General features: G+C 53.5%; 1 protein-coding gene across 1 annotated transcript in view; it reads right to left on the reverse strand.

Moving 5' to 3' along the window:
- Positions 1–15,791, reverse strand: part of ASXL2 (ASXL transcriptional regulator 2) — a 54,525-nt gene extending 38,734 nt beyond the window's left edge. The window contains exon 1 of the mRNA XM_056486438.1: positions 15,615–15,791. Within this exon, the coding sequence (XP_056342413.1) occupies positions 15,615–15,671 (57 nt within the window). The 5' untranslated portion in view covers positions 15,672–15,791. The remainder of the gene's footprint in view (positions 1–15,614) is intronic.
- Positions 15,792–24,271: the final 8,480 nt, after the last annotated feature.

Consider the following 24,271-nt stretch of genomic DNA (forward strand, 5'->3'; position numbering starts at 1 on the left):
AAGGGATGTTAAAGCCTGACTTTTACAGAGTCACAGAGTGGTTTGAGTGGGAAGGCACCCCAAAGTGCCAGGGACACCTCCCACTGTCCCAGGTGAATCCAAGCCCCATCCAGCCTGGCCTTGGGATTTCCAGGGCTCCAGGGGCAGCCATAGCTGCTCTGTAAGATCCAAGAGGGATCTGTTTGCACTGCTGCAGCCTCAGGCTCATCCCAGCTCTGCTGTAACTTCACACATCACAGCAGAAGGCTCCAGGGTTGAGGTGCTCACAGAGTGACCCAGGGCAGGGTTTGGTTTGCATCCCTCCCTCACCTGTGCTCATTCCCACAGCTCACCCTGTGCCACCAGCCTGGAGCTGCAGCCAGAGCTGGGAGCCCAGGGAAGGCCAGAAATTCAGCAATTCTCCATTTCCATCTGTGCTTTCAACCTTCCCACTGCAGGAGGCAAAACCAGAGAGAAGTGAAGTGCTGAGAGTGCACTCACAGGGAACTCGGGGCCATAGCCACCACCCCAAACCCCAGCTTGCACTTTGTCACCTGTGCCACCCCTCTGACCATCCCTGTGTGGCTCAGACTGGAGCAGCAGCAGCACAATTCATTATTTGCCATTTTTTGGGGAACCCCAGCAGCCAGGGCAGAGGGGAAAAAAGCTGCTGCACTTCTGTCCCTCCTGTCCCAGGTAACCCCCCCATGTCCCCCCTGAGCCCAGCAGGGTGAGGCTGCACAGCTCTGGCCTCCTGTCACCCCTGCCACCCTGCTGGGCTGCTCTAGGAGGGTCACTGGGGAAGATCAGCCAGCTGTGCCAGATGTTCCTGCTCTCCAGGACATTCCTGGAAGCACAGAATCCCTTAGATTGGAAAAGCCCTTGGAGATCACCAAGTCCAACTCATCCCCAAGCACTGCCAGAGCCACCACTGTCCCATGTCCCCAAGTGCCACATCCACAGGGTTTTTAAAATGCAGGGGTGGGGACCCCAAACCTCCCTGGGCAGAATTCCCTGCTAGTGTTCCAGGCACAGAATCCCAGGGTCACTGAGGCTGGAAAATCCCTCCCAGCCCATCCAGTCCCAGCTGTGCCTGATCCCTCCCTGTCCCCAGCCCAGAGCCCCGAGTGCCACATCCTTGGACATCCCCAGAGATGGGCACTCCAAAGCTCCCTGGGCAGCCCCTGCCAAGGCCTGAGCTCCCTTTCCATGGAGAAATTGCTGCTGCTGTCCAACCTGAGCCTGCCCTGGCCCAGCCTGAGCCCATTTCCCCTTGTCCTGTCCCTGTTCCCTGGCAGCACAGCCCGACCCCCCCTGGCTGTCCCCTCCTGGCAGGGAGTTGTGCAGAGCCACAAGGTCCCCCTGAGGCTCCTTTTCTCCAGGCTGAGCCCCTTTCCCAGCTCCCTCAGCCTCTCCTGGGGCTCCAGCCCCTCCAGGGCTCTCTTGCCCCAGTGTCCCCTAGGATGGACACAGGACATGTTTCCAAAAGTCCCAGAATCCCAAAGCACCCAAGGCCCAGAGCAGCATCAGGCAGCACTCCCTGGCCCTGGAGCTCTTTCCCACCCCAGTGGATCTGTGGGATCCCAGCTGCTGTGTCCTCACTGGGGCTTTGCTGAGCCAGGATCAAAGCTGGGCACGCCCAGCCCTGGGGACAGCCAGGAGAGGAGCAGCCCCAGGTGAGTGTGCTCTCCCCTGGTAACAGCCTCAGCTGTGCTCTTCAGGAAATGTTTAATATTGGCTCTGATAAACAAAGCACTTCACACCTCCAGCTGCAGCAACTGCTGCTGCCAGACAAGCTGATCCAGAAGAACCAGGAATGATTAAAGAGACTCTTAATGAAACAGATTCACCTTTAAAGCACAGATACACCTCAAGCATCTTCTCCCCTCTCCTCTGCCCTTTTAATCCCATATCACATCTTTCACTTGAGTCATTTTTAATCACTGTGTGTAAATAAATAAAAGCTACAGGACAGAGTCTGAGATGCAATTCAGCTCTGACCGAAAAAACCACAAATCCTGGAATGGTTTGGGTGGGGAGGGGCCCTAAAGCACATCCCAGTCCATGGCAGGGACACCTCCCACTGTCCCAGCCCCAGTGTCCAGCCTGGCCTGGGACATTTCCAGGCATGTCCCAGCTGCTCTGTCACCCTGTGCAGTGGAGTTACCTGTGTGACATCATCACTGTGCATCCTGAACACTGCCTGCTCCAGCAATCACACAATGCTTTGGGCTGGAAGGGACCTAAAAATCATCTCATTCCAAGCCCTGCTGACCCTGTTTGCTGGCTCCAAAACCCAGGATCACCAGGAGAAAATCCATTTCCCCACTTTACACCTCACTAACAGGCTTGAAGGGCGTTCCCAAACTCAGTGATTCCTCCCACCTCTTTTAATTATGGTTGTGCTGAACCCAACTCAAAGTCCATTTTCTGCTTCCAGACCAACCTATTGCAACACAGCCCAGAGAATCCTTCCTGCTCTGGCCCTGCTGCCATTCCCAAATTTTGTAACAGTGCAAGGATTCAGGAATTCCCCATGGAAAAAGCTGCACTTCCAGCAACTCCCCGTGGGACAACCTTGAAGGAAAATGTTTGCAGCACGAGTCTGAGCTTGTGCTGGAGGCAGAGGGGGACAAGCAGGTCCCAGGCAGCAGGAAGGATGGGCTGGGCAGGAGATGGGGCTGGAAGGTGCTGGGAGCTCTGAGAGGAGCCCCAGTGAGCAGTGGGGATGCCTCTGGAAGCACTGACAGACCCCAGCACGGTGGGGGGATGCCTGGAGAGGCTGCAGGAACAGAGGCTGGGCAGAGGTAAAGGGATAAAGCAGGGATTTATTTAAAGGCTTTTAAAGGATCCACCCTGGGCAGTGCAAGAGCCTGGCAAGGGCTACACGCAGGATGGACCCTGAATTAGGAGTTTCCACACTTTTATAAGTTTTGGTCCATATATATATTGGGTTAATTGTCCAATTCAGCTCCAGGTTCTGCAGTCCCACCCTCCCAGATTCTCTGCTCCATTCTCTCTGCTTGCACTTTTTGGGGCTGAGCTGCAGTGCTGTCCTTGGTTCTGGGGCTGGAATAGGATTGTTGTGTCTGACTGACTGTGAGGAGAACTTGTAACACTTCATATGAAGTTCAGAAGTACAGAATCTGGAAAATATGAAACTAAAACTTAAGGCATCAGGGGGAGCATTTATGATAAACAATGGACACATGATTTACATGGAGCTGGTGCCAGCACTGGTGTGTGAAGGGAATGGAGCCCCAGGAGAGGCTGAGGGAGCTGGGAAAGGGGCTGGAGGATGTCCAGGGAAGAGAAGGAGCTTCTTCCTTCCACTTTCAGTGCTGGGTGTTCAGGAAATTCAGCAAGAGCTGAACAAAACCCAACACTCAGGGTTGATTGCTGGGCTAGGAGGGATGAAATGTTAGGACAGGGAATCCTTTGCATTTTCCCTAGGGATTGAATCCAGCTGCCCATGCACACACACTAAGGCTCATGGCTGGGCAGGCTCAGGACACCACAGGGATGTGACACCAGGGCAAGGACTCAGCCATGGAACTGGAGCTGAACCCCTGAGTGTGTGAGACTTCCATCCAGCCCAGCCCAGTCCAGCAGAACCCCCCTTGCTGGGCAGCACTGGGCAGATCCCAGCTCTGCCCCTGCCAGCAGGAAGAGCTGCCCACACACTGCTGCATCCAGGAAAGCTGTGAGTGATCCCAGCTCTGCCCACGCTGATCTGGCAGGGGATTGTGCCAGGGCTCAGAATTACAATGTGTGTTTGAAGTGGCTGGGGTTGTTTTTTACCAGCAATCAGCCCATCAAGGTTTAATCCAGAGATCTTCCAGGACTGGATATGAGCCTCAGAACATGAACAGCAAAAATGCACTTTGGAATTCCTCCTTCTGGTTATTCCCTTATGCAAAGAGGGATTTAAAACTGGACCCTGTTATCAACACAACCAGCACTCACACTCGGGTTCCTTCCTGGAAATAGAACTTAAAACTTCCCAAATGCAGAATCCTCAGCAGTGGGGAGCTCCCACCTGGATCAGCACAAGCTCTGCAGAGACAGGAGTAAAACCAGATCATCTGGTTCCAGCTCAGCCTCAGCCCCAGCACAGCCATTCCCCCAGCTGCAGCCCCAAAAGCTGCATGCTCCCAGCAGGGAAGCATCCCTGCAACAGCAGAAGTGGCTCAGCTAGAAAAAGCCCCAGGATGTGCAATTCCTGCTCAGTCACCCCGGGGCAGCCAGAAACCACCACGGGAGCCCCGGGGGAGGAAGGGCCTGACCCAGATTTGCAGGATCTGCTGCACTCATCCAATCAGCCACAGGCTGCCCGAGGATTTGGGCAGAAAGGAGGTCAGGGAGGGATGGACAATCCTGTGTCAGCAGAAGCCAGGTGCCACTGAGGCCACACTTCACACTGAGCTGTCCCAAGGCTGGGGAGGGAGCTCAGAGCCCACCCAGTGCCATGGCAGGGACAATCCCACTGTGCCAGGGAGCCCCAGGCTGGCCCTGGGCACTGCCACAGCTGCTCTGGGCACCCTGTCAGAAAAGAGAATGGGGAGAGGAGAAGTGTTTTAAAGGTTTGTTCTGATTTTCTTATTCGTTTTAATTCTGTTATTGAATTTTTCTTTATACCCTTCAAGGTTTAAGCCTACCTTAGCTCCCTCCTAAGCCCATCTCACATCACAAAAATAAATAATGCTAGTAGGTGCATTAGCAATTCAGCCAACACTAGGCCCACTGCATTAAATTAATGCATTAGCCAGAAAGTCTCAAATTAACAAACCAAAACTACTAAACCATCCCAGGATAAAACTCCTTTCCCATATCACATCTATCCCTGCTCTCTGCACTGTCTGTATCTGTGATGTTTCATTTCAAGTATCTGCCTGGAAGCACTGAAGTGCTTCTTCAAACAAAAAATTTCTGGCTCAGTGGAAAACTTGTCCAACCAAAACCACCACGACCATTCTGAAAGTGCCCTGAGCTCCCACCAAATTGCAAACCTCTCAGCCAGTTCCAAGCCCAGCTCTAGTGGAGAATAAACAGCTCCAGAGAATCACAGGATATCCTGAGCTGGAAGGGACCCACAGGAACCCAGCACAACTCCCCAGTTTGAGTTACACCAACCCAGCCAGCAGAGCTTTGCTGTCCAGGATGGATTTTGTGGGGAAAACCAGGAGTGACCCCCTAGAAAAACACTCAAACCTCTGGTCTGGGAGGCACATCCCTGAATTGATACCAGCAGGTAAACTGGGACAGAACCTCTGAGCTGGGGCCTGAGTCCAGCATCCCTTCAGGAATAATGGGATGAGGTGGGAGAGAGGCACATTGCTGGAGAGAACCTTTTCCAAAAAATCCTTCTTTATTATCAGAGGGTTTGAGAAGGCTGAGGGGATGTAAAAGGTCCCAATTACCAGCAAGAGATGATTATTAATTATATTTATTAATTCTTGCTGCACCACTCCTGGCTGTCCATTCAGGCTCCCCCACACAGCACAAGAATTCAGGATCCACACACAAAACACAGCAAGCTGCAGCATTTTTTTGTACCCTGTCAAGCCTTCAGCTCCCAGTTGGTATTTTTAGAATTAAACTCATGTTTGAGTTCAAGCCCTGCAGCAGCACCTGCCTTTAGCCAGGGGAGCTGGCACAGGGCTGGAGCACGTCACCATTTCCCAAATGACAAATTCCTGGAAATGCAGCTGGAGAGCAGGCAGGGAGGAGCTCAGAGTGCCAAAACTGCACACAGCTCCACAAGAAATCCCCAAAAGCAGCCCTGCTCATCCCCCTGCCTGGGCAGAGAGCCAGCCCAGCCCAGCAGGGCCCAGCAGCAGCTTCCAGGATCTCTGCAGGAAAAGCCTGGCCGTGGCAAAGGCAGCTCTGCTGAACTCTGACACGTTGCTTCCCCTCACCCCCTGCCAGGAAGGTTTGTCCCAAATGCCTGAATGTGCTCCTGGAGCTCCCTGGTGGGGCTGGAAGGGGCTCAGGACCAGCTAAAACCAGCATCATTCCTGTTTCATTAAGGAAATTCCTGCTGCAGCTTGCCAAGCAGCTCACAGCCTGGTGGGTGCTGGGGACAGGGAGGGCAGGGCTGGCACAATCCTGGCATCAGGGAGGCTGGAAAAGCCCTCTGGGATCATCAGCCTGTGACTGACCCCAGCCAGAGCCACCCCAGTGCTTCCCTGAACACAAAGGTGACCCCTAAGGAATCTCAGCTCAGGTGCCCAAGAGGAGCCAACCTGAGCCAGGGCAGCTCTCCTGGAGGGCACTGCTGCCCCACATTCCTTCCTTCCCCTCTGGAAAAACCTCAGCACTCATCCCTTCTCCTCAAGCCCAGAGTAACAACAGAGATGGACAGAAGCCCCAGTGGCCTGAACTGTCACAGTAAGTCACAATAAATGGCATTTGAAGCCATTGCTGCCTGGTTAAGGGAAGTGCACTGTGTGTGGGGACTGTAAAGAAAACCAGTTTGCTACTGAAGTGCTCATCTACAACCCAAAACTGAACTGAGAAAAACCTCCCCTGCAGAATTTCAGTCTGACAGCAAGAGCAGCAAGTGGCAGAAGGGCAGGGAAGCCCCTCAAACCCTCCCAGCACAAGGAAATAAGGAAAAGCAACACTTCAGGCACTGGAAGAGCCAGGGCACTGCTGTGCCTCCCCTGGGGGATGTGAGTGTGTCCCAAAGCAGGAGGTCACACTCTCACACAGGGGGCACCTCAGCTCCTCTCCAGAGTTCACTTAGCAGGGGAAAACCCATCCCAGGTCACAGCTGAATGAAAATGTCCCTATGGAAGGATAAACCCCTCATGCTGAGCTGGGACAGCTCTCCTGGCTGCCTTCTGAACAAGGCTGGGCTCCAGCAGGAGCTGGGGTGAGCAGGCTCAGATGGAAACAGCTGCAGCAGGGGAGCAGAGACACCCTGAGCTCCTGCCCCTGCCCCTGGGAGATTCTGCACCAGAGGGGAGCAGACTTTGCCAGGATGGGCTGAGTTCAGCTTTAAAACTGACATTACTGAGCTCATTATTTCATCCTCAGTGAACCCTTTACTCCACCCTGTCCCAATGGCAGCTCCCTGGAGCAGCCTGGGGTGGTGGAAGGTGTCCATGGCAGGGCTGGGAATGGGATCAGTTAAATGCTCAAAGGCTCCACACCCTGTCCAGCCTGGCCTTGGGCACTGCCAGGATCCAGGGGCAGCCACAGCTGCTCTGGGAATTCCAGCCCAGCCAGGAATTGCTGCCCAGGATCCCACCCAGCCCTGCCCTCTGGCAGTGGGAGCCATTCCCTGGCTCCTGTCCCTCCATCCTTGTCCCCAGTCCCTCTGCAGCTCTCCTGCAGCCCCAGCCCTGATCACAGCTCTGCACAAACCACGCTGGTGCATCCTGTGCCATCAGGGGAAAACAGAACTGGGCTCTGTTATCCCAGGGGATGCTGCACTGGGACAGCACACACTGGGCTCAGGAAAAGCTGGCAGGGAGAATATTTATTGTTGCTTCTTGCAAGAGGTTGGAGAGCAAATTCCAACTTTCCCACATGGAAAGGAGGGAAGAAAGAACACAAAGTGCAGGACTGGTCAGAAGAATAAGATGATTTTTATCTTCTGAAATCAATTTTGAACTCAGGATGCAGTGAAACACAACTCAGGCTCCTGCAGGGACAGCACCATCACCACAACACCCCTGACAGGGACATGCAGTTACCAGAGGATCAATAGCATGGATATTACACCCAATATCCATGAGGGGCCTGAGAACAGCCTCAGGAGAACACACTGCTCCCAGCCACACTTCTGGAAATAAACTTTTCATGTGTCCCAAAGAGAGAAGTTCACAAGCTCAGATCCTGCATCTCTACAATGACATTGTGCTGCTTTTGTATTAGTTAGCATTTAGAAAAAGAAATTTAGAAAAAAATATTCTGAATTTATTATTAATAAAGTTTCTCCTTACATCCTTTAAGTTTTAAACCTGCCTTGCTATAACTCCTAATCTTACCTCACAGCAAAAAAAAAAAAATATATGAAAATTAACACTACACTACACTAATTAGTGTTTCTACCTAGTTTAAACTAAATCCAAACCAGACAGCCAGGGATTGCTGTGAGCAGCAGCCACAGCAGCCTGGCTCAGAAGGAACAAAAGTGCTTTGAACCAGGGTAGTTTGGATGTTGTTTCAGAGATCCAGGAACCACCAGAGTCCCTGTGACACACAGCTCATGCTCACCCCAAAGGTCTGGGTTTGCTCCCTGGCCCTTCCAGTTAAATCCACCTGGGATTTAAACCCACCTGTCCCAAGAGCACAGGGACACCCAGAGCTGGCCAGGTGCCAGCAACTGTCTGCTGGACTTCAGTTAAAAACCACTGTAATTAACACAAAACTCCTGTCAGTGTGTAACCCGTGTGCCTGGATAACCCCAGGATCACTGAGGCTGGAAAAGATCTCCAAAATGAGTCCCAGCTGTGCCTGATCCCCAGCCCAGAGCACTGGGTGCCACCCCCAGGGATGGGCACCCCAAAGCTCCCTGGGCAGCCCCTGCCAAGGCCTGAGCTCCCTTTCCATGGAGAAATTGCTGCTGCTGTCCAACCTGAGCCCATTTCCCCTTGTCCTGTCCCTGCTCCTGGAGCAGAGCTCAGACCACCCTGCTCTGGGGGAAGGTGTCCCAGCCCATGGCAGGATGAGCTTTAGGGTCCCTGAACACAAACCATTCTGGAATCCCATTCCTCCATCCCTCCTCACCCCAGTGCCCTGCTCCCTGCAAGGCAGAGCTCTGGAGCACCCACAGAAGGTGAGCACAGGGCACAACCTCCCAAGCCTGCACTCCACTGCTCAGCAGCACTGTCACTGTGTCCCACTGAGGACACTTGGGTCACACCCCACTGGTGCCAGCAGAGATGTTTTAGAGACACTACAGCATGGGGCCGAATGTCCCAGCTGCTCTTGGGCCTCCATTCCCACTCCCCCAGAGAGGCAGAAAGCCTGACAATCACAGGAAAAGCCAATCTCAATCCCAAACACGTGGTTCTGGTGTGCTGGACACTGCTGAGGAGCAGGGAGTGAGCCCCAAAGGCACAGGATGGCCTCAGGCAGCCCTGCTGAGCTGGGCACTAACCCACACCTATTATTGGACCTGCACTCAAGCCAATCACACTTGGTGCCTCACAACACCTCAGCCTGTGCTGCACTATTTGAATTTCCCCTTTTCAAAACTAAAAAAGCACCTGAGGGCACACCCAAGCACACTTCCTAGAAGCTGCTCCACTTCTCTCACACACCAAAGTGCTGTCACTGCAGTGACCAGGTGCATTTACAGGTGCTGCAAGGCAGGGGGTGATCCCCAAAGTCCCTCCCAAACCAATCCTGGGATTTTATATTTAGCTTTGAGGCTTTGGGTCTCAAACACTGCACTTCAAAAGCCTTGTCCTGAAATGCCCATCCAGGCCTGCAGAGGTGCAGCTCTGAGCTGTGGGAGGAGAGCACACCCAGTGCAGGGAGGAGCTCCCCAGGGCTGCACCAACCCCTCCTGCTGAAATGAAATGCATGAGACAGACCAAGCCAAAGTGTGGCTGAGATCTGCAGTAAAATCCACACCTACAGCACATTGCTGGTGTTAAACAAGGACAGAAATTGCTCCTGGGAGGATGGGGAGGGGCTGGGATGGAATTGTTCCTGCAGCTGTGGCTGTCCCTGGATCCCTGGCAGTGCCCAAGGCCAGGCTGGACACTGGGGCTGGAGCAAAGGGACAGTGGGAGGTGTCCCCATGGCAGGGGTGGGATGGGATCAGATTTAAGGTCCTTCCCAACCCAAAGTGTTCTGTGACTCTATGAATTCAGAGAATGTCTTTGGGATCCTTCACCAGCACTGAATTTTTCTCCTGGAACACAGCAGTGGTGAAGGAATGCCCAAAATTCCACCTGGGAGAGGCACTGGGGGCATTGCCCACCTGGCACAGCCTCTGCTCCCTCCTCCCAGGTTCTCACACCCTGCTCTGCCCAGGAAACAACATTCCAGGCTGTTCCAGCTGCACTCACTCTCTGGGCCAGGGGCTCCACTGCCAGGCCAAGAGCCAGGCCCTGGGGGGGCTTTTAAAGGAGGTGTACTGCTAATTATAATTGTAACAGCAATTAAATGAGCCCCACTTCAGCCAGCACTGCACTGCCAGCCCCAAAGTTGGGAAACGGATTTCACTGAGCTCCACAGCAACCACCTGCACACCCACAGCTGCAGGGACAGCATCTGCAGCAACTCAGAGCCCTTCAAGAGGTTAAAACTCCCAGCAGGAACAAAGGAACTTGGAAATTAGTGTTTAAAAGGGCAGGCCAATAATTGGATTATTGTGGCTGGAAGGAGGATTTTGTAGTCTGCTGGTTTGCTCCAGCCATTAGAGGGGATTACACTCCCACCTCACCCTTCACAAGTTCTCTCCCACATAGGAACCATTTTTAAGCCTCCATTTGTCTGTCAGAGATGCCCAGGATGAGCTTAAAGCAGATTTCAGCTCACTACAACTTCTAGGACCTGAGGTGCAGGTGGCAGAGGATGAAGTGAGCTCACAGCTGCAAACCCTCACAGAATCCCAGGATCCCTGAGGCTGGAAAATCCCTCCAAGGCAATAAAACCCTCCCTGTCCCCAGCCCAGAGCCCTGAGTGCCACCTCCAGGTGCCACCCCCAGGGATGGGCACTGCAAAGCTCCCTGGGCAGCCCCTGCCAAGGCCTGAGCTCCCTTTCCATGGAGAAATTGCTGCTGCTGTCCAACCTGAGCCTGCCCTGGCCCAGCCTGAGCCCATTTCCCCTTGTCCTGTCCCTGTTCCCTGGCAGCACAGCCCGACCCCCCCTGGCTGTCCCCTCCTGGCAGGGAGTTGTGCAGAGCCACAAGGTCCCCCTGAGGCTCCTTTTCTCCAGGCTGAGCCCCTTTCCCAGCTCCCTCAGCCTCTCCTGGGGCTCCAGCCCCTTCCCCAGCTCCATTCCCTTCCCTGGACTCGCTGCAGCCCCTCCAGGGCTCTCCTGTCAGGAGGGGCCCAGAGCTGCCCCCAGCACTGGAGGTGTCCCAGCACAGAAATCACTCAGGAAGAACTTGAAAAAATTAATGAAAAATGCAGCCAAGAGCTGCAGCTGCTGAGGGATGCGTGTGAGTGAGGAGTGGAGCAAAGTGCCCTTCTCCATGACCGTGTGGCAGAGGCTGTGCCAAGCCCTGCCCAGCCTGGTTCCCTGGCAGCACTGCCAAGGTAATTCCCAGCCAGAGACCAGACAGTGCCTCAGTCTGGGCACCACCTGCCCTGCCTCTGTCCTTCAGAAACCTCTGCAAAGGCATTTTACACTTGTGACACACCACAGCTCTGTGTCTGCCTTGAAATTCATCCCTGGCCATGGCCTGGGAACAGGAAAGGAGCTGTGATAATCCCCAGGGCCTTAAAAACAAAACAAAGCACCACCAAAAAGCCCAACAGAGCAACAAACAATATCCTCCACAAAAAAAATCCAGGAAGCCTTTACCATCAGGGATTAATACCTGAATCTTCTGCAGCCTCACCTTGTTCAACACCTCAGTGGGAAGTGAAAAACCCATTCCAGGTTCTCCAGGAGGAGCCTGCTGTGCTCCACAGCAGCCTCCAGACTTTTCCCATGGGAAAAGGAGGAAAGTGAGCTGTTGGAGAGAGTCCAGAGGAGGCACCAAGGGGATCAGAGGATGGAGCAGATCTGCTGGGAGGAAAGGCTGAGAAAATGGGAATTGATCACCTGGAGAAGAGAAGGCTCTGGGGTGACCTAACTGTGACCTTCCAGTGCCTGAAGGAGCTGACAGGAAAGATGGAGACAAGGATGGAGGGACAGGAGCCAGGGAATGGCTCCCACTGCCAGAGGGCAGGGCTGGGTGGGATCCTGGGCAGGAATTGTTCCCTGGCAGGGTGGGCAGGGCTGGCACAGGGTGACAGAGCAGCTGTGGCTGCCCCTGGATCCCTGGCAGTGCCCAAGGCCAGGCTGGACACTGGGGCTGGAGCAATGGGACAGTGGGAGTGTCCCTGCCATGGCAGGGGTGGCACTGGGGGGGATTTGGGGTCCCTTCCCCCCAGACCATCATGGCACTCCCCTCACAAAAGTGACACCTCAGCCCTCTGTGTCCCTGGCTGACCCAGCCAAGGAGCATTGCCAGAGCCCAACCCCCACACAGCCCCAGCCTCTTGGCACTGCAGCAGGAAACCCTTTCCTCAGGTCACCCACGGGGATTTCCCCTGCAAAGCCAGCACCAGATCCCTTCAGCCTCAGCCCATCCCAGCCCACACCTCCCTGCTGCCCACAAAGCTCCACACCAGCCTGGCTGGGCCTTCCAGCCACCAATGGCATGGGGACAGCAGCACAGGGCCAGCAGGGCAGGGACACTCAGCTCTGCACCCTCCCTCCTTGGAGGTGCATCCTGAGCACTGAGCTGAACACAGGGAGAGGAAAAGCAGCAGCTGAAGGAGCTGAGCACTCAGAACATGCCACAGAAGTTCTGTGGTTCCTGTCAGCAGTGGAACACCAGGGCACCTTCACCCCAAACCCTGGGAGGGCTGGACTGGACACTGGACACTTCAGTGGTGGCCATGGAATCTTGGAAAGCTTTGGGGGGAAAACAACATTACAGCTCATCCAGTTCCATGGCAGGGACACTCCCACTGTCCCATTGCCCCAGCCCCAGTGTCCAGCCTGGCCTTGGGCACTGCCAGGGATCCAGGGGCAGCCACAGCTGCTCTGTCACCCTGTGCCAGCCCTGCCCACCCTGCCAGGGAACAATTCCTGCCCAGGATCCCACCCAGCCCTGCCCTCTGGCAGTGGGAGCCATTCCCTGGCTCCTGTCCCTCCATCCTTGTCCCCAGTCCCTCTCCAGCTCTCCTGCAGCCCCTTCAGGCCCTGCCAGGGGCTCTGAGCTCTCCCTGGACCCTTCTCCTCTCCACTGAGCACCCCCAGCTCTCCCAGGCTGGCTCCAGAGCAGAGGGGCTCCAGCCCTGCAGCAGCTCCGGGGCTCCTCTGGGCTCTCTGCAGCAGCTCCAGCTCCTTGTGCTGCTGGAATCCCCAGGGCTGGGGCAGCTCTGCAGGTGGGGTCTCACCTGGGCACAGGGGCACAGTCCCCCCTTTCCTGCTGCCCACACTGGGGGTGTGGATGCAGCAGCACATCCCAGGCAAGACTAAGGCCAGTCCCAGCCCAGACCTGCTCTCCCTGCCAGCACAGGGTGAGGAGGCAGCACTTCCAGATCTCTGAGAGCCCTGGGTTAGCTGGCACCCCCCAGCTGTGCACACACACCTGGCACAGCTCTGGATGCAGGATGCCATCCCCAGGCTGGCACAGCTGACAATGCAGCCTGAACACAAGCTGTGTGCTGCTCTCCCCAGCAGCAGCAGCCTCCCCTCCTGAGGGTGGGTTTGGAGCTGCAGGGACCCCAGTCCTGTCCCCAGCACAGGCAGCAGCTCCCAGCTCTCTGCAGCTGCACAGGAAATGAGAAAAGGTTGTTTATCAACAGCAACTTCCTGCCCTCGTGGGGACCCTTCTCTCACCTCACTCTGCTCTGCTGCCCCAGCAGCCAACCCCACAGCTCCCCAAAGCAGCACAGCTGGGATCCCCTCACCCCACAGCTCCCCCAGGCCCTGCCAGCACGGCCTCACTCCCACATCCCAGCCCTGAGCTGCTCCAGTGCATTCACTTAACTCAAGAATAAATCATCTCCCCAGAACTGGAGGACACCTAACCCCAAACTCCACCAGAAGTTAATTACAAAAAACAATGTTTTTGGTGGTTTGGCTGCCTGAACCACCTGTGAGCACCAGTGCAGAGGAAGCAGAGGAGGAGCAGAGTTGCCCCAGGAAATCCAGCTGGGATGACCTGAGGCTGCTCTGCAGGGAGCTGGGGAGGTTCCCAGGACAGGCCTGCCCGTGGGGAGCAGCTGAGGGAGTGGGGAAGGGGCTGGAGCCCCAGGAGAGGCTGAGGGAGCTGGGAAAGGGGCTCAGCCTGGAGAAAAGGAGCCTCAGGGGGACCTTGTGGCTCTGCACAACTCCCTGCCAGGAGGGGACAGCCAGGGGGGGTCGGGCTGTGCTGCCAGGGAACAGGGACAGGACAAGGGGAAATGGGCTCAGGCTGGGCCAGGGCAGGCTCAGGTTGGACAGCAGCAGCAATTTCTCCATGGAAAGGGAGCTCAGGCCTTGGCAGGGGCTGCCCAGGGAGCTTTGCAGTGCCCATCCCTGGAGGTGGATGTGGCACTCTGGGCTCTGGGCTGGGGACAAGGAGGGGACTGGATGTGCTGGGAGGGATTTTCCAAGCTGGATGACTGATCCTGTGACAAGCAGAGCCCCAGGCCCATCCCCTGCAGCCCTTGGGGTCACCCCAGAACCAGCTCAGGGCTCCCTGAGGGAACCTCCAGACAGAGGAGACACCTGGAGACAAAAGGGGAGATTCCTGAGCTTGGGGACAGTTTCATGTCACCCCCCAAAAGCAGAACAAGCTTTTACATTCCTCAGCACAGTTTTACAACTCTCCCTACAAACCCCAAGCAGCAGCAGAGAACAGAGCCCAGCACACAACCTGGGACAAGAAGCACAGCCACGATTTCAACCCCAAAACACAGAGGAACCCCGGGGAGACTGGAGCTGCAGTTTGCCCAGAGTCCTCCAGCATTCCTGCTGAGCACACAGATTCCCAGAGCTGGGCTTTGGCAGGGGTTTGCTCATCCTCTCCTTCTGCCTCCTGTCCCTGGCTCTGGGCAAGGTGCAGCCTGCACTGGGGAGAGGTCTCGGTGCAGCTGTGCTGGACACAGGGTTTAGCCCTTAAGTGGATTCTGGAAGGGATCAGTGGATGGACAGCAGTGCACAGAGGCTGGGACAGAGCTGATCCCGCCCCTACCCTGCACTGAGATCCCGGCACTGCTCTTCCAAAAGAAACTGTCAAAATCACACACAAAACCACACTCAGAGCGATACAAAAGTGTCTGCCTGTGAGCTAGCAAGTTATTTCTTAAAAATCTCCAACTGCACCCCATCTCCTGAGCACAGCAGCTACCCTAATGCCTTTCAAGCTGTAAACACAAATGAATTTATTTATTAAAATATCCCATGCAAGTCTCAGCCGCAGGTTTCTATTTACATTTGCTTCCCAGCCAGACTTTTCAAGTCTTGTTTGAACAGATCCCGCTTCCAGGAGGGCTCGGAGAGCCGCAGCTCCTCCCTCTCTGGGCGAGGGGGATTTATCCCGAGCTGGGAGCCAGAGCTGAGCTCTCCCAGGCCACACGTGTGGGACGGGATGGGACAGGGAACTCCACTGCTGAACTTCCCTTTTCCGCACGCCGGGACAGCAAACAAACCGCGCCACGCTGGGAAGCCGCCCGATAAAAACTCACGCTGTGGGATTCACAACTCGCCCTGAGCGGGGCCAGCACAGCAGCTCCCACCTGAAGGAGTTCAGCGCACGGCAAACACCGAAACCACAGCGAAACCCCCCGTGCTGCTCCCTGCCTGGCGGATGTGACTTCCACCCGCAGATCCCGGCGGCGCTCCCCCCCCACGCCGCTTCCAGGGCAATTCCTGCCGGGAAGCGCTGAAGCGACGGGGAGAACAGCCCGAACGAACCCGAGCCGGCCGCGGCCTCCGACCCGCCCCGCGCCCCCCCGCGCACCGTGCGGGCGGCCTCTGCCCAGGTCCTGCCCTTCTTCCTGCGGCTTTTCTCCCTCATGTCGGACGCGGCGGGGCTCGGCGGCTGTTCCCGGGCTGTCCGGCGGCCCCTAAAGGCGGGCAGCGCCCAGCGCGGCGGCCCCTGCGCCCGCCGCCGCCGCCATGTTGGCTCGGGCTGCGCACGGGCCGCGGTCATGTGACCCCGCCGCGCGCGGGGGCGGAGCCTGGGCAGCCACGCCCACAGCGCGTTCCCGCCTCTGGGAGCGGCCGGCAAAGATGGCGGCGGGGCCTGAGGGGAGCAAAGATGGCGGCGGGGCCTGACTGGGGCAAAGATGGCGGTGGGGCTTAAGGGGAGCAAAGATGGCGGCGGGGCCTGACTGGAGCAAAGATGGCGGCAGCTCCTGAGGGGAGCAAAGATGGCGGCGGGGCCTGAGGGGGAGCAAAGATGGTGGCGAGGCCTGAGGGGAGCAAAGATGGCAGTGGGGCCTGAGGGGAGCAAAGATGGCGGCGGGGCTTAAGGGGAGCAAAGATGGCGGCAGCTCCTGAGGGGAGCAAAGATGGCGGCTGTGCCGCTCCGCCATCACAGCGATCTTGTGTTCTCTTCATGATAATTGACAAATGATTTGTGTTCATCATGGACGGAAAATTAATCCACAAATACCAGAGGTTTATGTCCAAAAAGGAGACTGAGGAGTCCTTTTTGCTTTATTCCAATAAAGGGAGAGGCCATGGAGCATTCCCGTGGGATCTCCAATTTTTGGAGGACGCAGCCTCCTTTTTATCCCAATTTCCCAGCTGCATTTCCCTCTCTCTTTCCCCACTGGCTGAGGTACTTGAGAGGCACAGACTTCCCGGAACCTGAAGACACCTGAGATTCCCCTCAAATGTTCAATTCTCCCTTTTAATTTTTAATTCTTTTAGAACTCATAGTTTTCCCCCCCATTGTTTCTTTCATCTTCTGATACCCAATTTCATGTACCAGAAAACCTACAGTTTGTTTGTAAAGGCAAATATCTGTTTGCATTCATCAATCAGTGGAATCCATCCCATTGTTTATTTTATCTCTTGGTGCAAACTTTATTTCCCAGCAGATATACAGATTGTTTGTAAGGACAAATGCAACAACCCTCCCAATCATAGAAGTTTTGGAGTTTGTATAAACCAGATTACTTAAAATAAGAAAAGAACATGGACCTAGAGAAAGAGAAATATATGGTTAAACCCACTCTGTTTAAATCCCCCTGTTATGAATATTGGGTATACTCTACAAATGTTGCAATTTTTGCTCCTTGCTGTGCTGGGTTTGTGGAAACCTCTGTGTTGCACAATTCAAGGTCCCATTTCTGTTATAAATAACTATGTATTTATTGTCTTTCACTATTATTTGCTTATAAATTAATTTGCTATAGTACAGTTTATAATCTCTTTTTAACTACCTTTGATATAATATAATTTGTCAGCCTTTTCTAATTAATACCTTAATCCATATATAAATTATTTATCTTTGTGTGATAAATAGAGTTTAGGGTTTCACAAAATATTAAAATAGAAGCTATGTATGTATTATATAGAAGCTATGTATGTATTATATAGAAGCATATATGTATTATAACATTTACTTTTGCAGAAATAATTATAGTTGTAAAATAATAAGTAATGCCTTTATAACTAACTGACAACAATAAAAAAACTAAAATTGATTAAAAATGCTTATAAAAATGGCTAGAATGTCTATATAATAAAATAACATTTAAAATCCACAGGTAAATAACACCTAAAAAGCAAGTAAAAATATACCACTGACCCTTCAGCTATTCAAACCACAAACCTGGGGGCCACGTGGAAAAATAAAATACAGGACTCTCAAAATCACATCTGCACTATAGCACATAGTCTAAGAAAATGAGATCAGAAGTCGAATGAAGATGAAGAATTCCTGGAACATATAAAGTTTTAAAAAAATTAAATATATATAATCTTCATTAATATGTATTTGACCAATGCAATAATATAAAAATGAGTTGTTATTGTTAAGTGTTTGCTTCTGACAGCTTGCCAAGCACCAGGGACACTTTTCACTGCTCCAAGCACAGGCTCAGAATCATCTCATGCTCCCCAACAGCTGTGTTGTTAAAGTTGATGTTTAACATAGGATAAATGAGATATTTAATGTCTGACCAGTTCTGTGCTTCCAGGTTTCTCTGGCTGAGTGGTGGCACCCCTGGGCCACAGGAAGAGTGGAATGTGGAGCCAGGAGAAGACAGGAAAAGCCACAATTCCAGGGCCAGCAGCAGAGCATTGGAAGGTGGCACTTGCTGCCAAAGGAGGAGCTGTGACAGGTCAGTGCTGCATCAATAATTGGTGTTATAAATGAGAAACAAAATCTCAACATTCAGCAAAATTTCAATTGCTTTATTTTATATGGACAGAGCAATCAGTGCTGGGGATACATGTGGGCACTGCCCACTCCATGCTCCACCCAGCTTTGGTTTGCAGCTCCCCTTGCAGCATGGTTTCCTTGTAGGAATCAATAATTGTTATTTTTGCTGTCATAACTCTGCCAGGTGAGCAGTGTGGTCGGTGGGATCTCTGGACAGTTTGTCAGTCCCACAGGTAACCATCCAGTCTGGGTAGATAAATGGCAGGGCTCAGGCAGTCTGCTCTCAGGGACAGGCTGCAACTGATCTCACAAATCTGGAAATCTGATTGTGCAGGATCTGCTGGGCTGTGTGAAAGCCTTGTTCTGCAAGCTGTCCGTGGATACAACTTATTTAGAAACATAATATTCATAACAGGGGATTTAAACCAGAATGATTTAATCCTGTATTTTCCTTTCTTTGGTGTCATGCTCCATTTCAGACCTGAGCATTCTGGTTTGTACAAACCCCAATACTTTTATGATTAACACAAATCTTTTATCAATTATCACAGGGATTCCTCTTCCCTTCTGTGGGGTTTTGTCTATTCTCAGCGTCCAGGGTCTTCACAAAAGTCATGGGATTGGCTGTGACCTAATTAAGAACCAGGCATTGATGATTCCCACCGGGAAGGGCAGCAGATGAACACAGTGTGACATACACAGAGGACACAGAAATCCCAATTCCTTCCCCCAAATCCACCTTTCCAGCTGCTGTTGTGCATTCACCCTGGCACTCTGCTGCTGCAGAAGCCGTGGCTGGGTGCACCCAGCGGTGGGAGTGTTATAAATAATGAAGAGATCAGGCAGAATTCCTAGCCTGGAGCAGAGGTCCTCCTTTCTTTTCATCTTCATGGAGTTTTCTTTCTCTGCCTTGGGCTGGACAAAACCATTTCTGGCAAGGGATGGATTTTGGTGAATGCAGATTTCGGTTTAGGGAAGCAGGCATTGAGATGTAGTTTTCCCTGACGACTTTCCTGGACAGTTTCTGAACGGGCAATCTCCACCGGAGCCACTTCTATTAACTTGCTAATTTAGGTTCTCCAGCTTCTGTTGGCAGCTGCAGTGTTGCAATGAAGCAGTCAATCCCAGTTCCTTCTTCTGCAGCTTTATGTTCTAAAGTTTCCTTATTATTTTCTTTACTTATACAAACATGATTTATTTCACATTAATTACAAACCAACAGGAATTATTTTATAACATATACTACAGAAGCAATCAAACACCCCAGTGATGGGGAAGGAAAAGGAGCACAGGGGGATGGGAGAGGGCTCAGAATGCACGGAGCAGCAGCTGGGGATCCCTGCAGCTGGAGGCCAGCACATGCAGTGGGTGGGCCATTCCTTGCAGCTGGATTTCAGGATCTGCCTGCTGGAGCTGCAGTTTTCCTGCAAGGCCAGGCTCCATGGGTTTCCCAGGGAAGCAGGGAGTCCAAGGATGGCTTTTCCCACAGAGCAAAGTGTGCTCAATCCCTTGGGGCTGGGATGGGCTGGGATCACCAGAGCTGCTGGGCAGCTGAGCTCAGCTCAGTTCATCACTCCCGGCTCAGCTCATCACTCCTGGCTCGGCTCAGCTCAGCCCAGCCCAGCCCAGCTCATCACTCCCAGCCCAGCCCAGCTCAGCTCGGCTCAGCTCAGCTCAGCTCAGTTCATCACTCCCAGCCCAGCTCATCACTCCCAGCCCAGCCCAGCCCAGCCCAGCCCAGCCCAGCCCATCACTCCCAGCCCAGCTCCCTCTCCTGCCAGCTCACAGCAGGATCCACGTGCTCTTCCCAGCAGCAAAGATTCCAGTGGACACCCAACCAGAGGGGCTGCAATTACTCATGTAGTGAACAATCCAGATCCTGGGCAGGAATTGTTCCTGGCAGGGTGGGCAGGGCTGGCACAGGGTGACAGAGCAGCTGTGGCTGCCCCTGGATCCCTGGCAGTGCCCAAGGCCAGGCTGGACACTGGGGCTGGAGCAATGGGACAGTGGGAGGTGTCCCCATGGCAGGGGTGGCACTGGGGGGGATCTGGGGTTCCTCCCAACCCAAACTATTCTCTGGTTCTTTGCCATTCCATGTCTCTATGATTCACTGAGGAATACCCACCCTGGAGCCTCCATGTAATTTAATTTATTCCCCCAACACTTGAAAGCCCTGCTGTGTCTGGAACACTCGAGGCCCTCAGCAGCCCCTGGCAGCTCTGGGGCTGTTCCTGGGAAGGACACTGCTCTCTTTTCCCCACCCGTGGGAGTTTGCTGTTCCCCTCATCCCACACAGAATTCCCTGGCAGCCTTGTTTCCCAGGGGAGCTCTCAGGCTGTGCCTCTGCTCTGTCTCACCTTCCCCTGAACCACTGCTGGCTCTGGCAGCAGGAATGATCAGACCTCTGGGACTGACTCTGCTGCTGCTGCTGTCACTTGGGAAAGTATTCCCGATAAAATTTTCATCCCAGGTTCAGTCTGATCTCAGCTTGGCAGAGCACTGAGTGTTCTCTTCACAGAAGCACAGAATCCTGGAATAGTTTGGGTTGGGAGGGACCTCAGAGCCCCCCCAGTGCCACCCCTGCCATGGCAGGGACACCTCCACTGCCCCAGGAGCTCCCAGCCCCATCCACGTGGGCACTGCCAGGGATCCAGGGACAGGATTCCCCTCCTGAATTAAAGCCTGAGCTACAGCCTGGAGGAAGAGCCACTGAGAAAACGTGGGGACAGAAGTGAAGAGCCACTGGAGAGGAAAAGAGTGGAATTGTTGGCTGTTTGTGCAGCTACAGCAGTACAGGGGGAAGCCCACAGGGTGTCATGAGAGTGTCAGGGAAAAACAAAAATACCCAAAATAATTCCCAAAGCCTCTCTGCACCAAAGGCTTCCCACACAGCTTCTCTCTTGGGAAGTGCACATGGAACATTCCTGGTGGCTGTGGCTCCCTTTCTGCTTTTAAATCCACTCAGGAGTGAAAACATTTGGCCCTTTAGGGAATCTTTATAACCAATAAATCCCAGAGCTCTTTGCAATGATAATAAGCTTTAGCACTGCTTTAGCAACAGGAATCATGGAACATCCTGAGCTGGAAGGGACCCACAGGGATCATCCAGTCCAACACACAGACCCCCAACAATCCCCCCTGGGCATCCCTGGGAGCATTATCCAAACTCCCCTGGGGAGCCTGGCAGTGCCCTGGGGGGAAGAACCTTTCCCTGAGATCCAACCTAAACCAAGCTTCATCCAGGCTGGCCTTGGACACTTCCAGCACAGCTTTTCTGGGCAACCTAAGGGATAAACTTCAGATTCATGACAGAAAAATTACTATGAATTATACTAAGAAAGGAACTTTTTAATTAAAATTATTTGTTATTATTATTAATTTCATTATTTATTATTATTTGTTATTTGTTATTATTATTAATTTTAATTAAAAATTTAATTTAAAAATTGCTGTAGTGATTTTATCCTGAATTTTCTAGATTTCAATAAAAAACTACAATTTTTTCTGAACTATCTGCAGATGGGACATAACTTTTCAAATCCTATTCCTCTAACCAGGTTCAAAATTCTCATAAAAGCTGTGGTGTTCTATAGAACTGCAAGGGAGGCTTTTCCAGGGAAACAAAGAGCTCTTGGATTGTGAGGGGAGATTCCCCTCCCTGCTGCATCCAGGGAATGCCCCCAGCATTGAAACCACAGCAGAGGCTTGAGAGAAGCTGATGTGGGCCTGAGGAAGGAGCAAACAGCACAAACCAACCCCTGGGTATTCCATGCCTTGAAAATTTTATGAGCTTGGGCAATCAATATTCATGGCTGCAGGAGCTGAGGCCATCCAGGCACACTCCAGGCACTCCTGCCAGGAGCTGATCCTCAGCAGGGACCCAAAAATCACTGCTGAGTGACTGATCCTGAGCAGGGACTGAGGAACCACTGCTGAGTGACTGATCCTGAGCAGGGACTGAGGAACCACTGCTGAGTGACTGATCCTGAGCAGGGACTGAGGAACCACTGCTGAGTGACTGATCCTGAGCAGGGACCCAGGAACCACTGCTGTGTGACTGATCCTGAGCAGGGACTGAGGAACCACTGCTGTGTGACTGATCCTGAGCAGGGACTGAGGAACCACTGCTGAGTGACTGATCCTGAGCAGGGACCCAGGAACCACTGCTGTGTGACTGATCCTGAGCAGGGACCCAGGAACCACTGCTGAGTGACTGATCCTGAGCAGGGACTGAGGAACCACTGCTGAGTGACTGATCCTGAGCAGGGACCCAGGAACCACTGCTGAGTGACTGATCCTGAGCAGGGACCCAGGAACCACTGCTGAGTGACTGATCCTGAGCAGGGACTGAGGAACCACTGCTGAGTGACTGATCCTGAGCAGGGACCCAGGAACCACTGCTGAGTGACTGATCCTGAGCAGGAACCCAGGAACCACTGCTGAGTGACTGATCCTGAGCAGGGACTGAGGAACCACTGCTGAGTGACTGATCCTGAGCAGGGACCCAGGAACCACTGCTGAGTGACTGATCCTGAGCAGGGACCCAGGAACCACTGCTGAGTGACTGATCCTGAGCAGGGACCCAGGAACCACTGCTGAGTGACTGATCCTGAGCAGGGACTGAGGAACCACTGCTGAGTGACTGATCCTGAGCAGGGACTGAGGAACCACTGCTGAGTGACAGATCCTGAGCAGGGACTGAGGAACCACTGCTGAGTGACTGATCCTGAGCAGGGACTGAGGAACCACTGCTGAGTGACTGATCCTGAGCAGGGACCCAGGAACCACTGCTGAGTGACTGATCCTGAGCAGGGACTGAGGAACCACTGCTGAGTGACTTGAGCAGGGACTGAGGAACCATTCCTGGCCATGATCCCAGCCCAGCAGCTGAGCTCTGCTGGGCCAGGGGATCCCAGTGGCTCCACTGCCCATCAGACACTGCAGAATTTGCAAGGGAAGAGGAGTTTTGGGGCCTGGAGCATTTTTTCCTGCCCTAAGGTCACTCTCTATCCCCACAGGACACACCTTGAACTTTGCCAAAGCTGGCATTGCAGAATGCCTTTGGCACCCACGGCTGGTGTGGAAAACTCCCATTGTTGGCTCCCTCTCCTCAGGGAGGGTGTCAGAGTTGCACCAAAATCCCTCATTCCACCCCAGATTGTGCCCTCACACCTTCAGGGTCTGGTGCTCCAGCAGAGCAGAGAGGGATTTGCTGGGATTTGCTTTGGACCAGCCCATGTTGGTTGTTGCCTTCACGATTTCACCTGCCAGGAGTGTCAGATGAATCCATTCAGTCCTTTCAGGAGGTGAAGTTAAATTGAGCAGAGAACCCCTCCAGTTCCCCTTTCCCCATTTGAAAGGTATTCTCATGGTTATCCTGTTCCTGTTTGGACACTTGGACCCCTGTGAGATCTCAAACCTCTCACTGGCAGCTCTGAGGCCTCTTTGCCCAATTCCCTCTGCAGGAGTTAAACATGGCCCAGCTGATCTGGGGACATCCAGTGTCTCTGAGAGACCTTTAATCTTTGATTTTTGTACTCCAGCCTCAGTCCCTTTTTGGTGGCATTTATTGTGACTCACCTGATCACAAGTGACCTTTTCCATGACAACCAAAACAGAACAAATCTCAGCGTGCCTGGAACCACGGAGGGCTTTGGGTTGGACAAGCCCTGGGAGAGCAGAGCCCAACCATTCCCCCAGCAGTGCCAAGGCCACCATGTCCCCAAGTGCCACCACGTCCCCAGGTGCCACATCCACACGGCTTTAACTCCCTCAGAGCTGGGAATGAAACTGCCAGAGGGCAGGGCTGGGTGGGATCCTGGGCAGGAATTGTTCCTGGCAGGGTGGGCAGGGCTGGCACAGGGTGACAGAGCAGCTGTGGCTGCCCCTGGATCCCTGGCAGTGCCCAAGGCCAGGCTGGACACTGGGGCTGGAGCAATGGGACAGTGGGAGTGTCCCCATGGCAGGGGTGGCACTGGGGGGCTCTGGGGTCCCTTCCAGCCCAACCCAACCCAACCCGACCCAACCCAACCCATTCTATGCCCTTCCAATGTTTTCTCAGAGCTGCTTTAATGCCTAAGCCATGGGAATTTCCCCATTTGCAATGACAAGGGGAAAATGCAGCACCCCGTGGGAAATGACCTGGCCCTTCTCCACTTTTCCAATTCTCCTTTTCCAGCTCCCCTTTTCCATTTTCCCTTTTCCAATTTCCAACTTCCCTTTTTAGCCCCCCTTTACCAGCTCCCCTTTTCCAGCTCCCATTTTTCCATTTTCCCTTTTCC

The sequence above is a fragment of the Oenanthe melanoleuca genome, chromosome 3 (assembly GCF_029582105.1).
Source record: "Oenanthe melanoleuca isolate GR-GAL-2019-014 chromosome 3, OMel1.0, whole genome shotgun sequence".
Lineage (NCBI taxonomy): Eukaryota > Metazoa > Chordata > Aves > Passeriformes > Muscicapidae > Oenanthe > Oenanthe melanoleuca.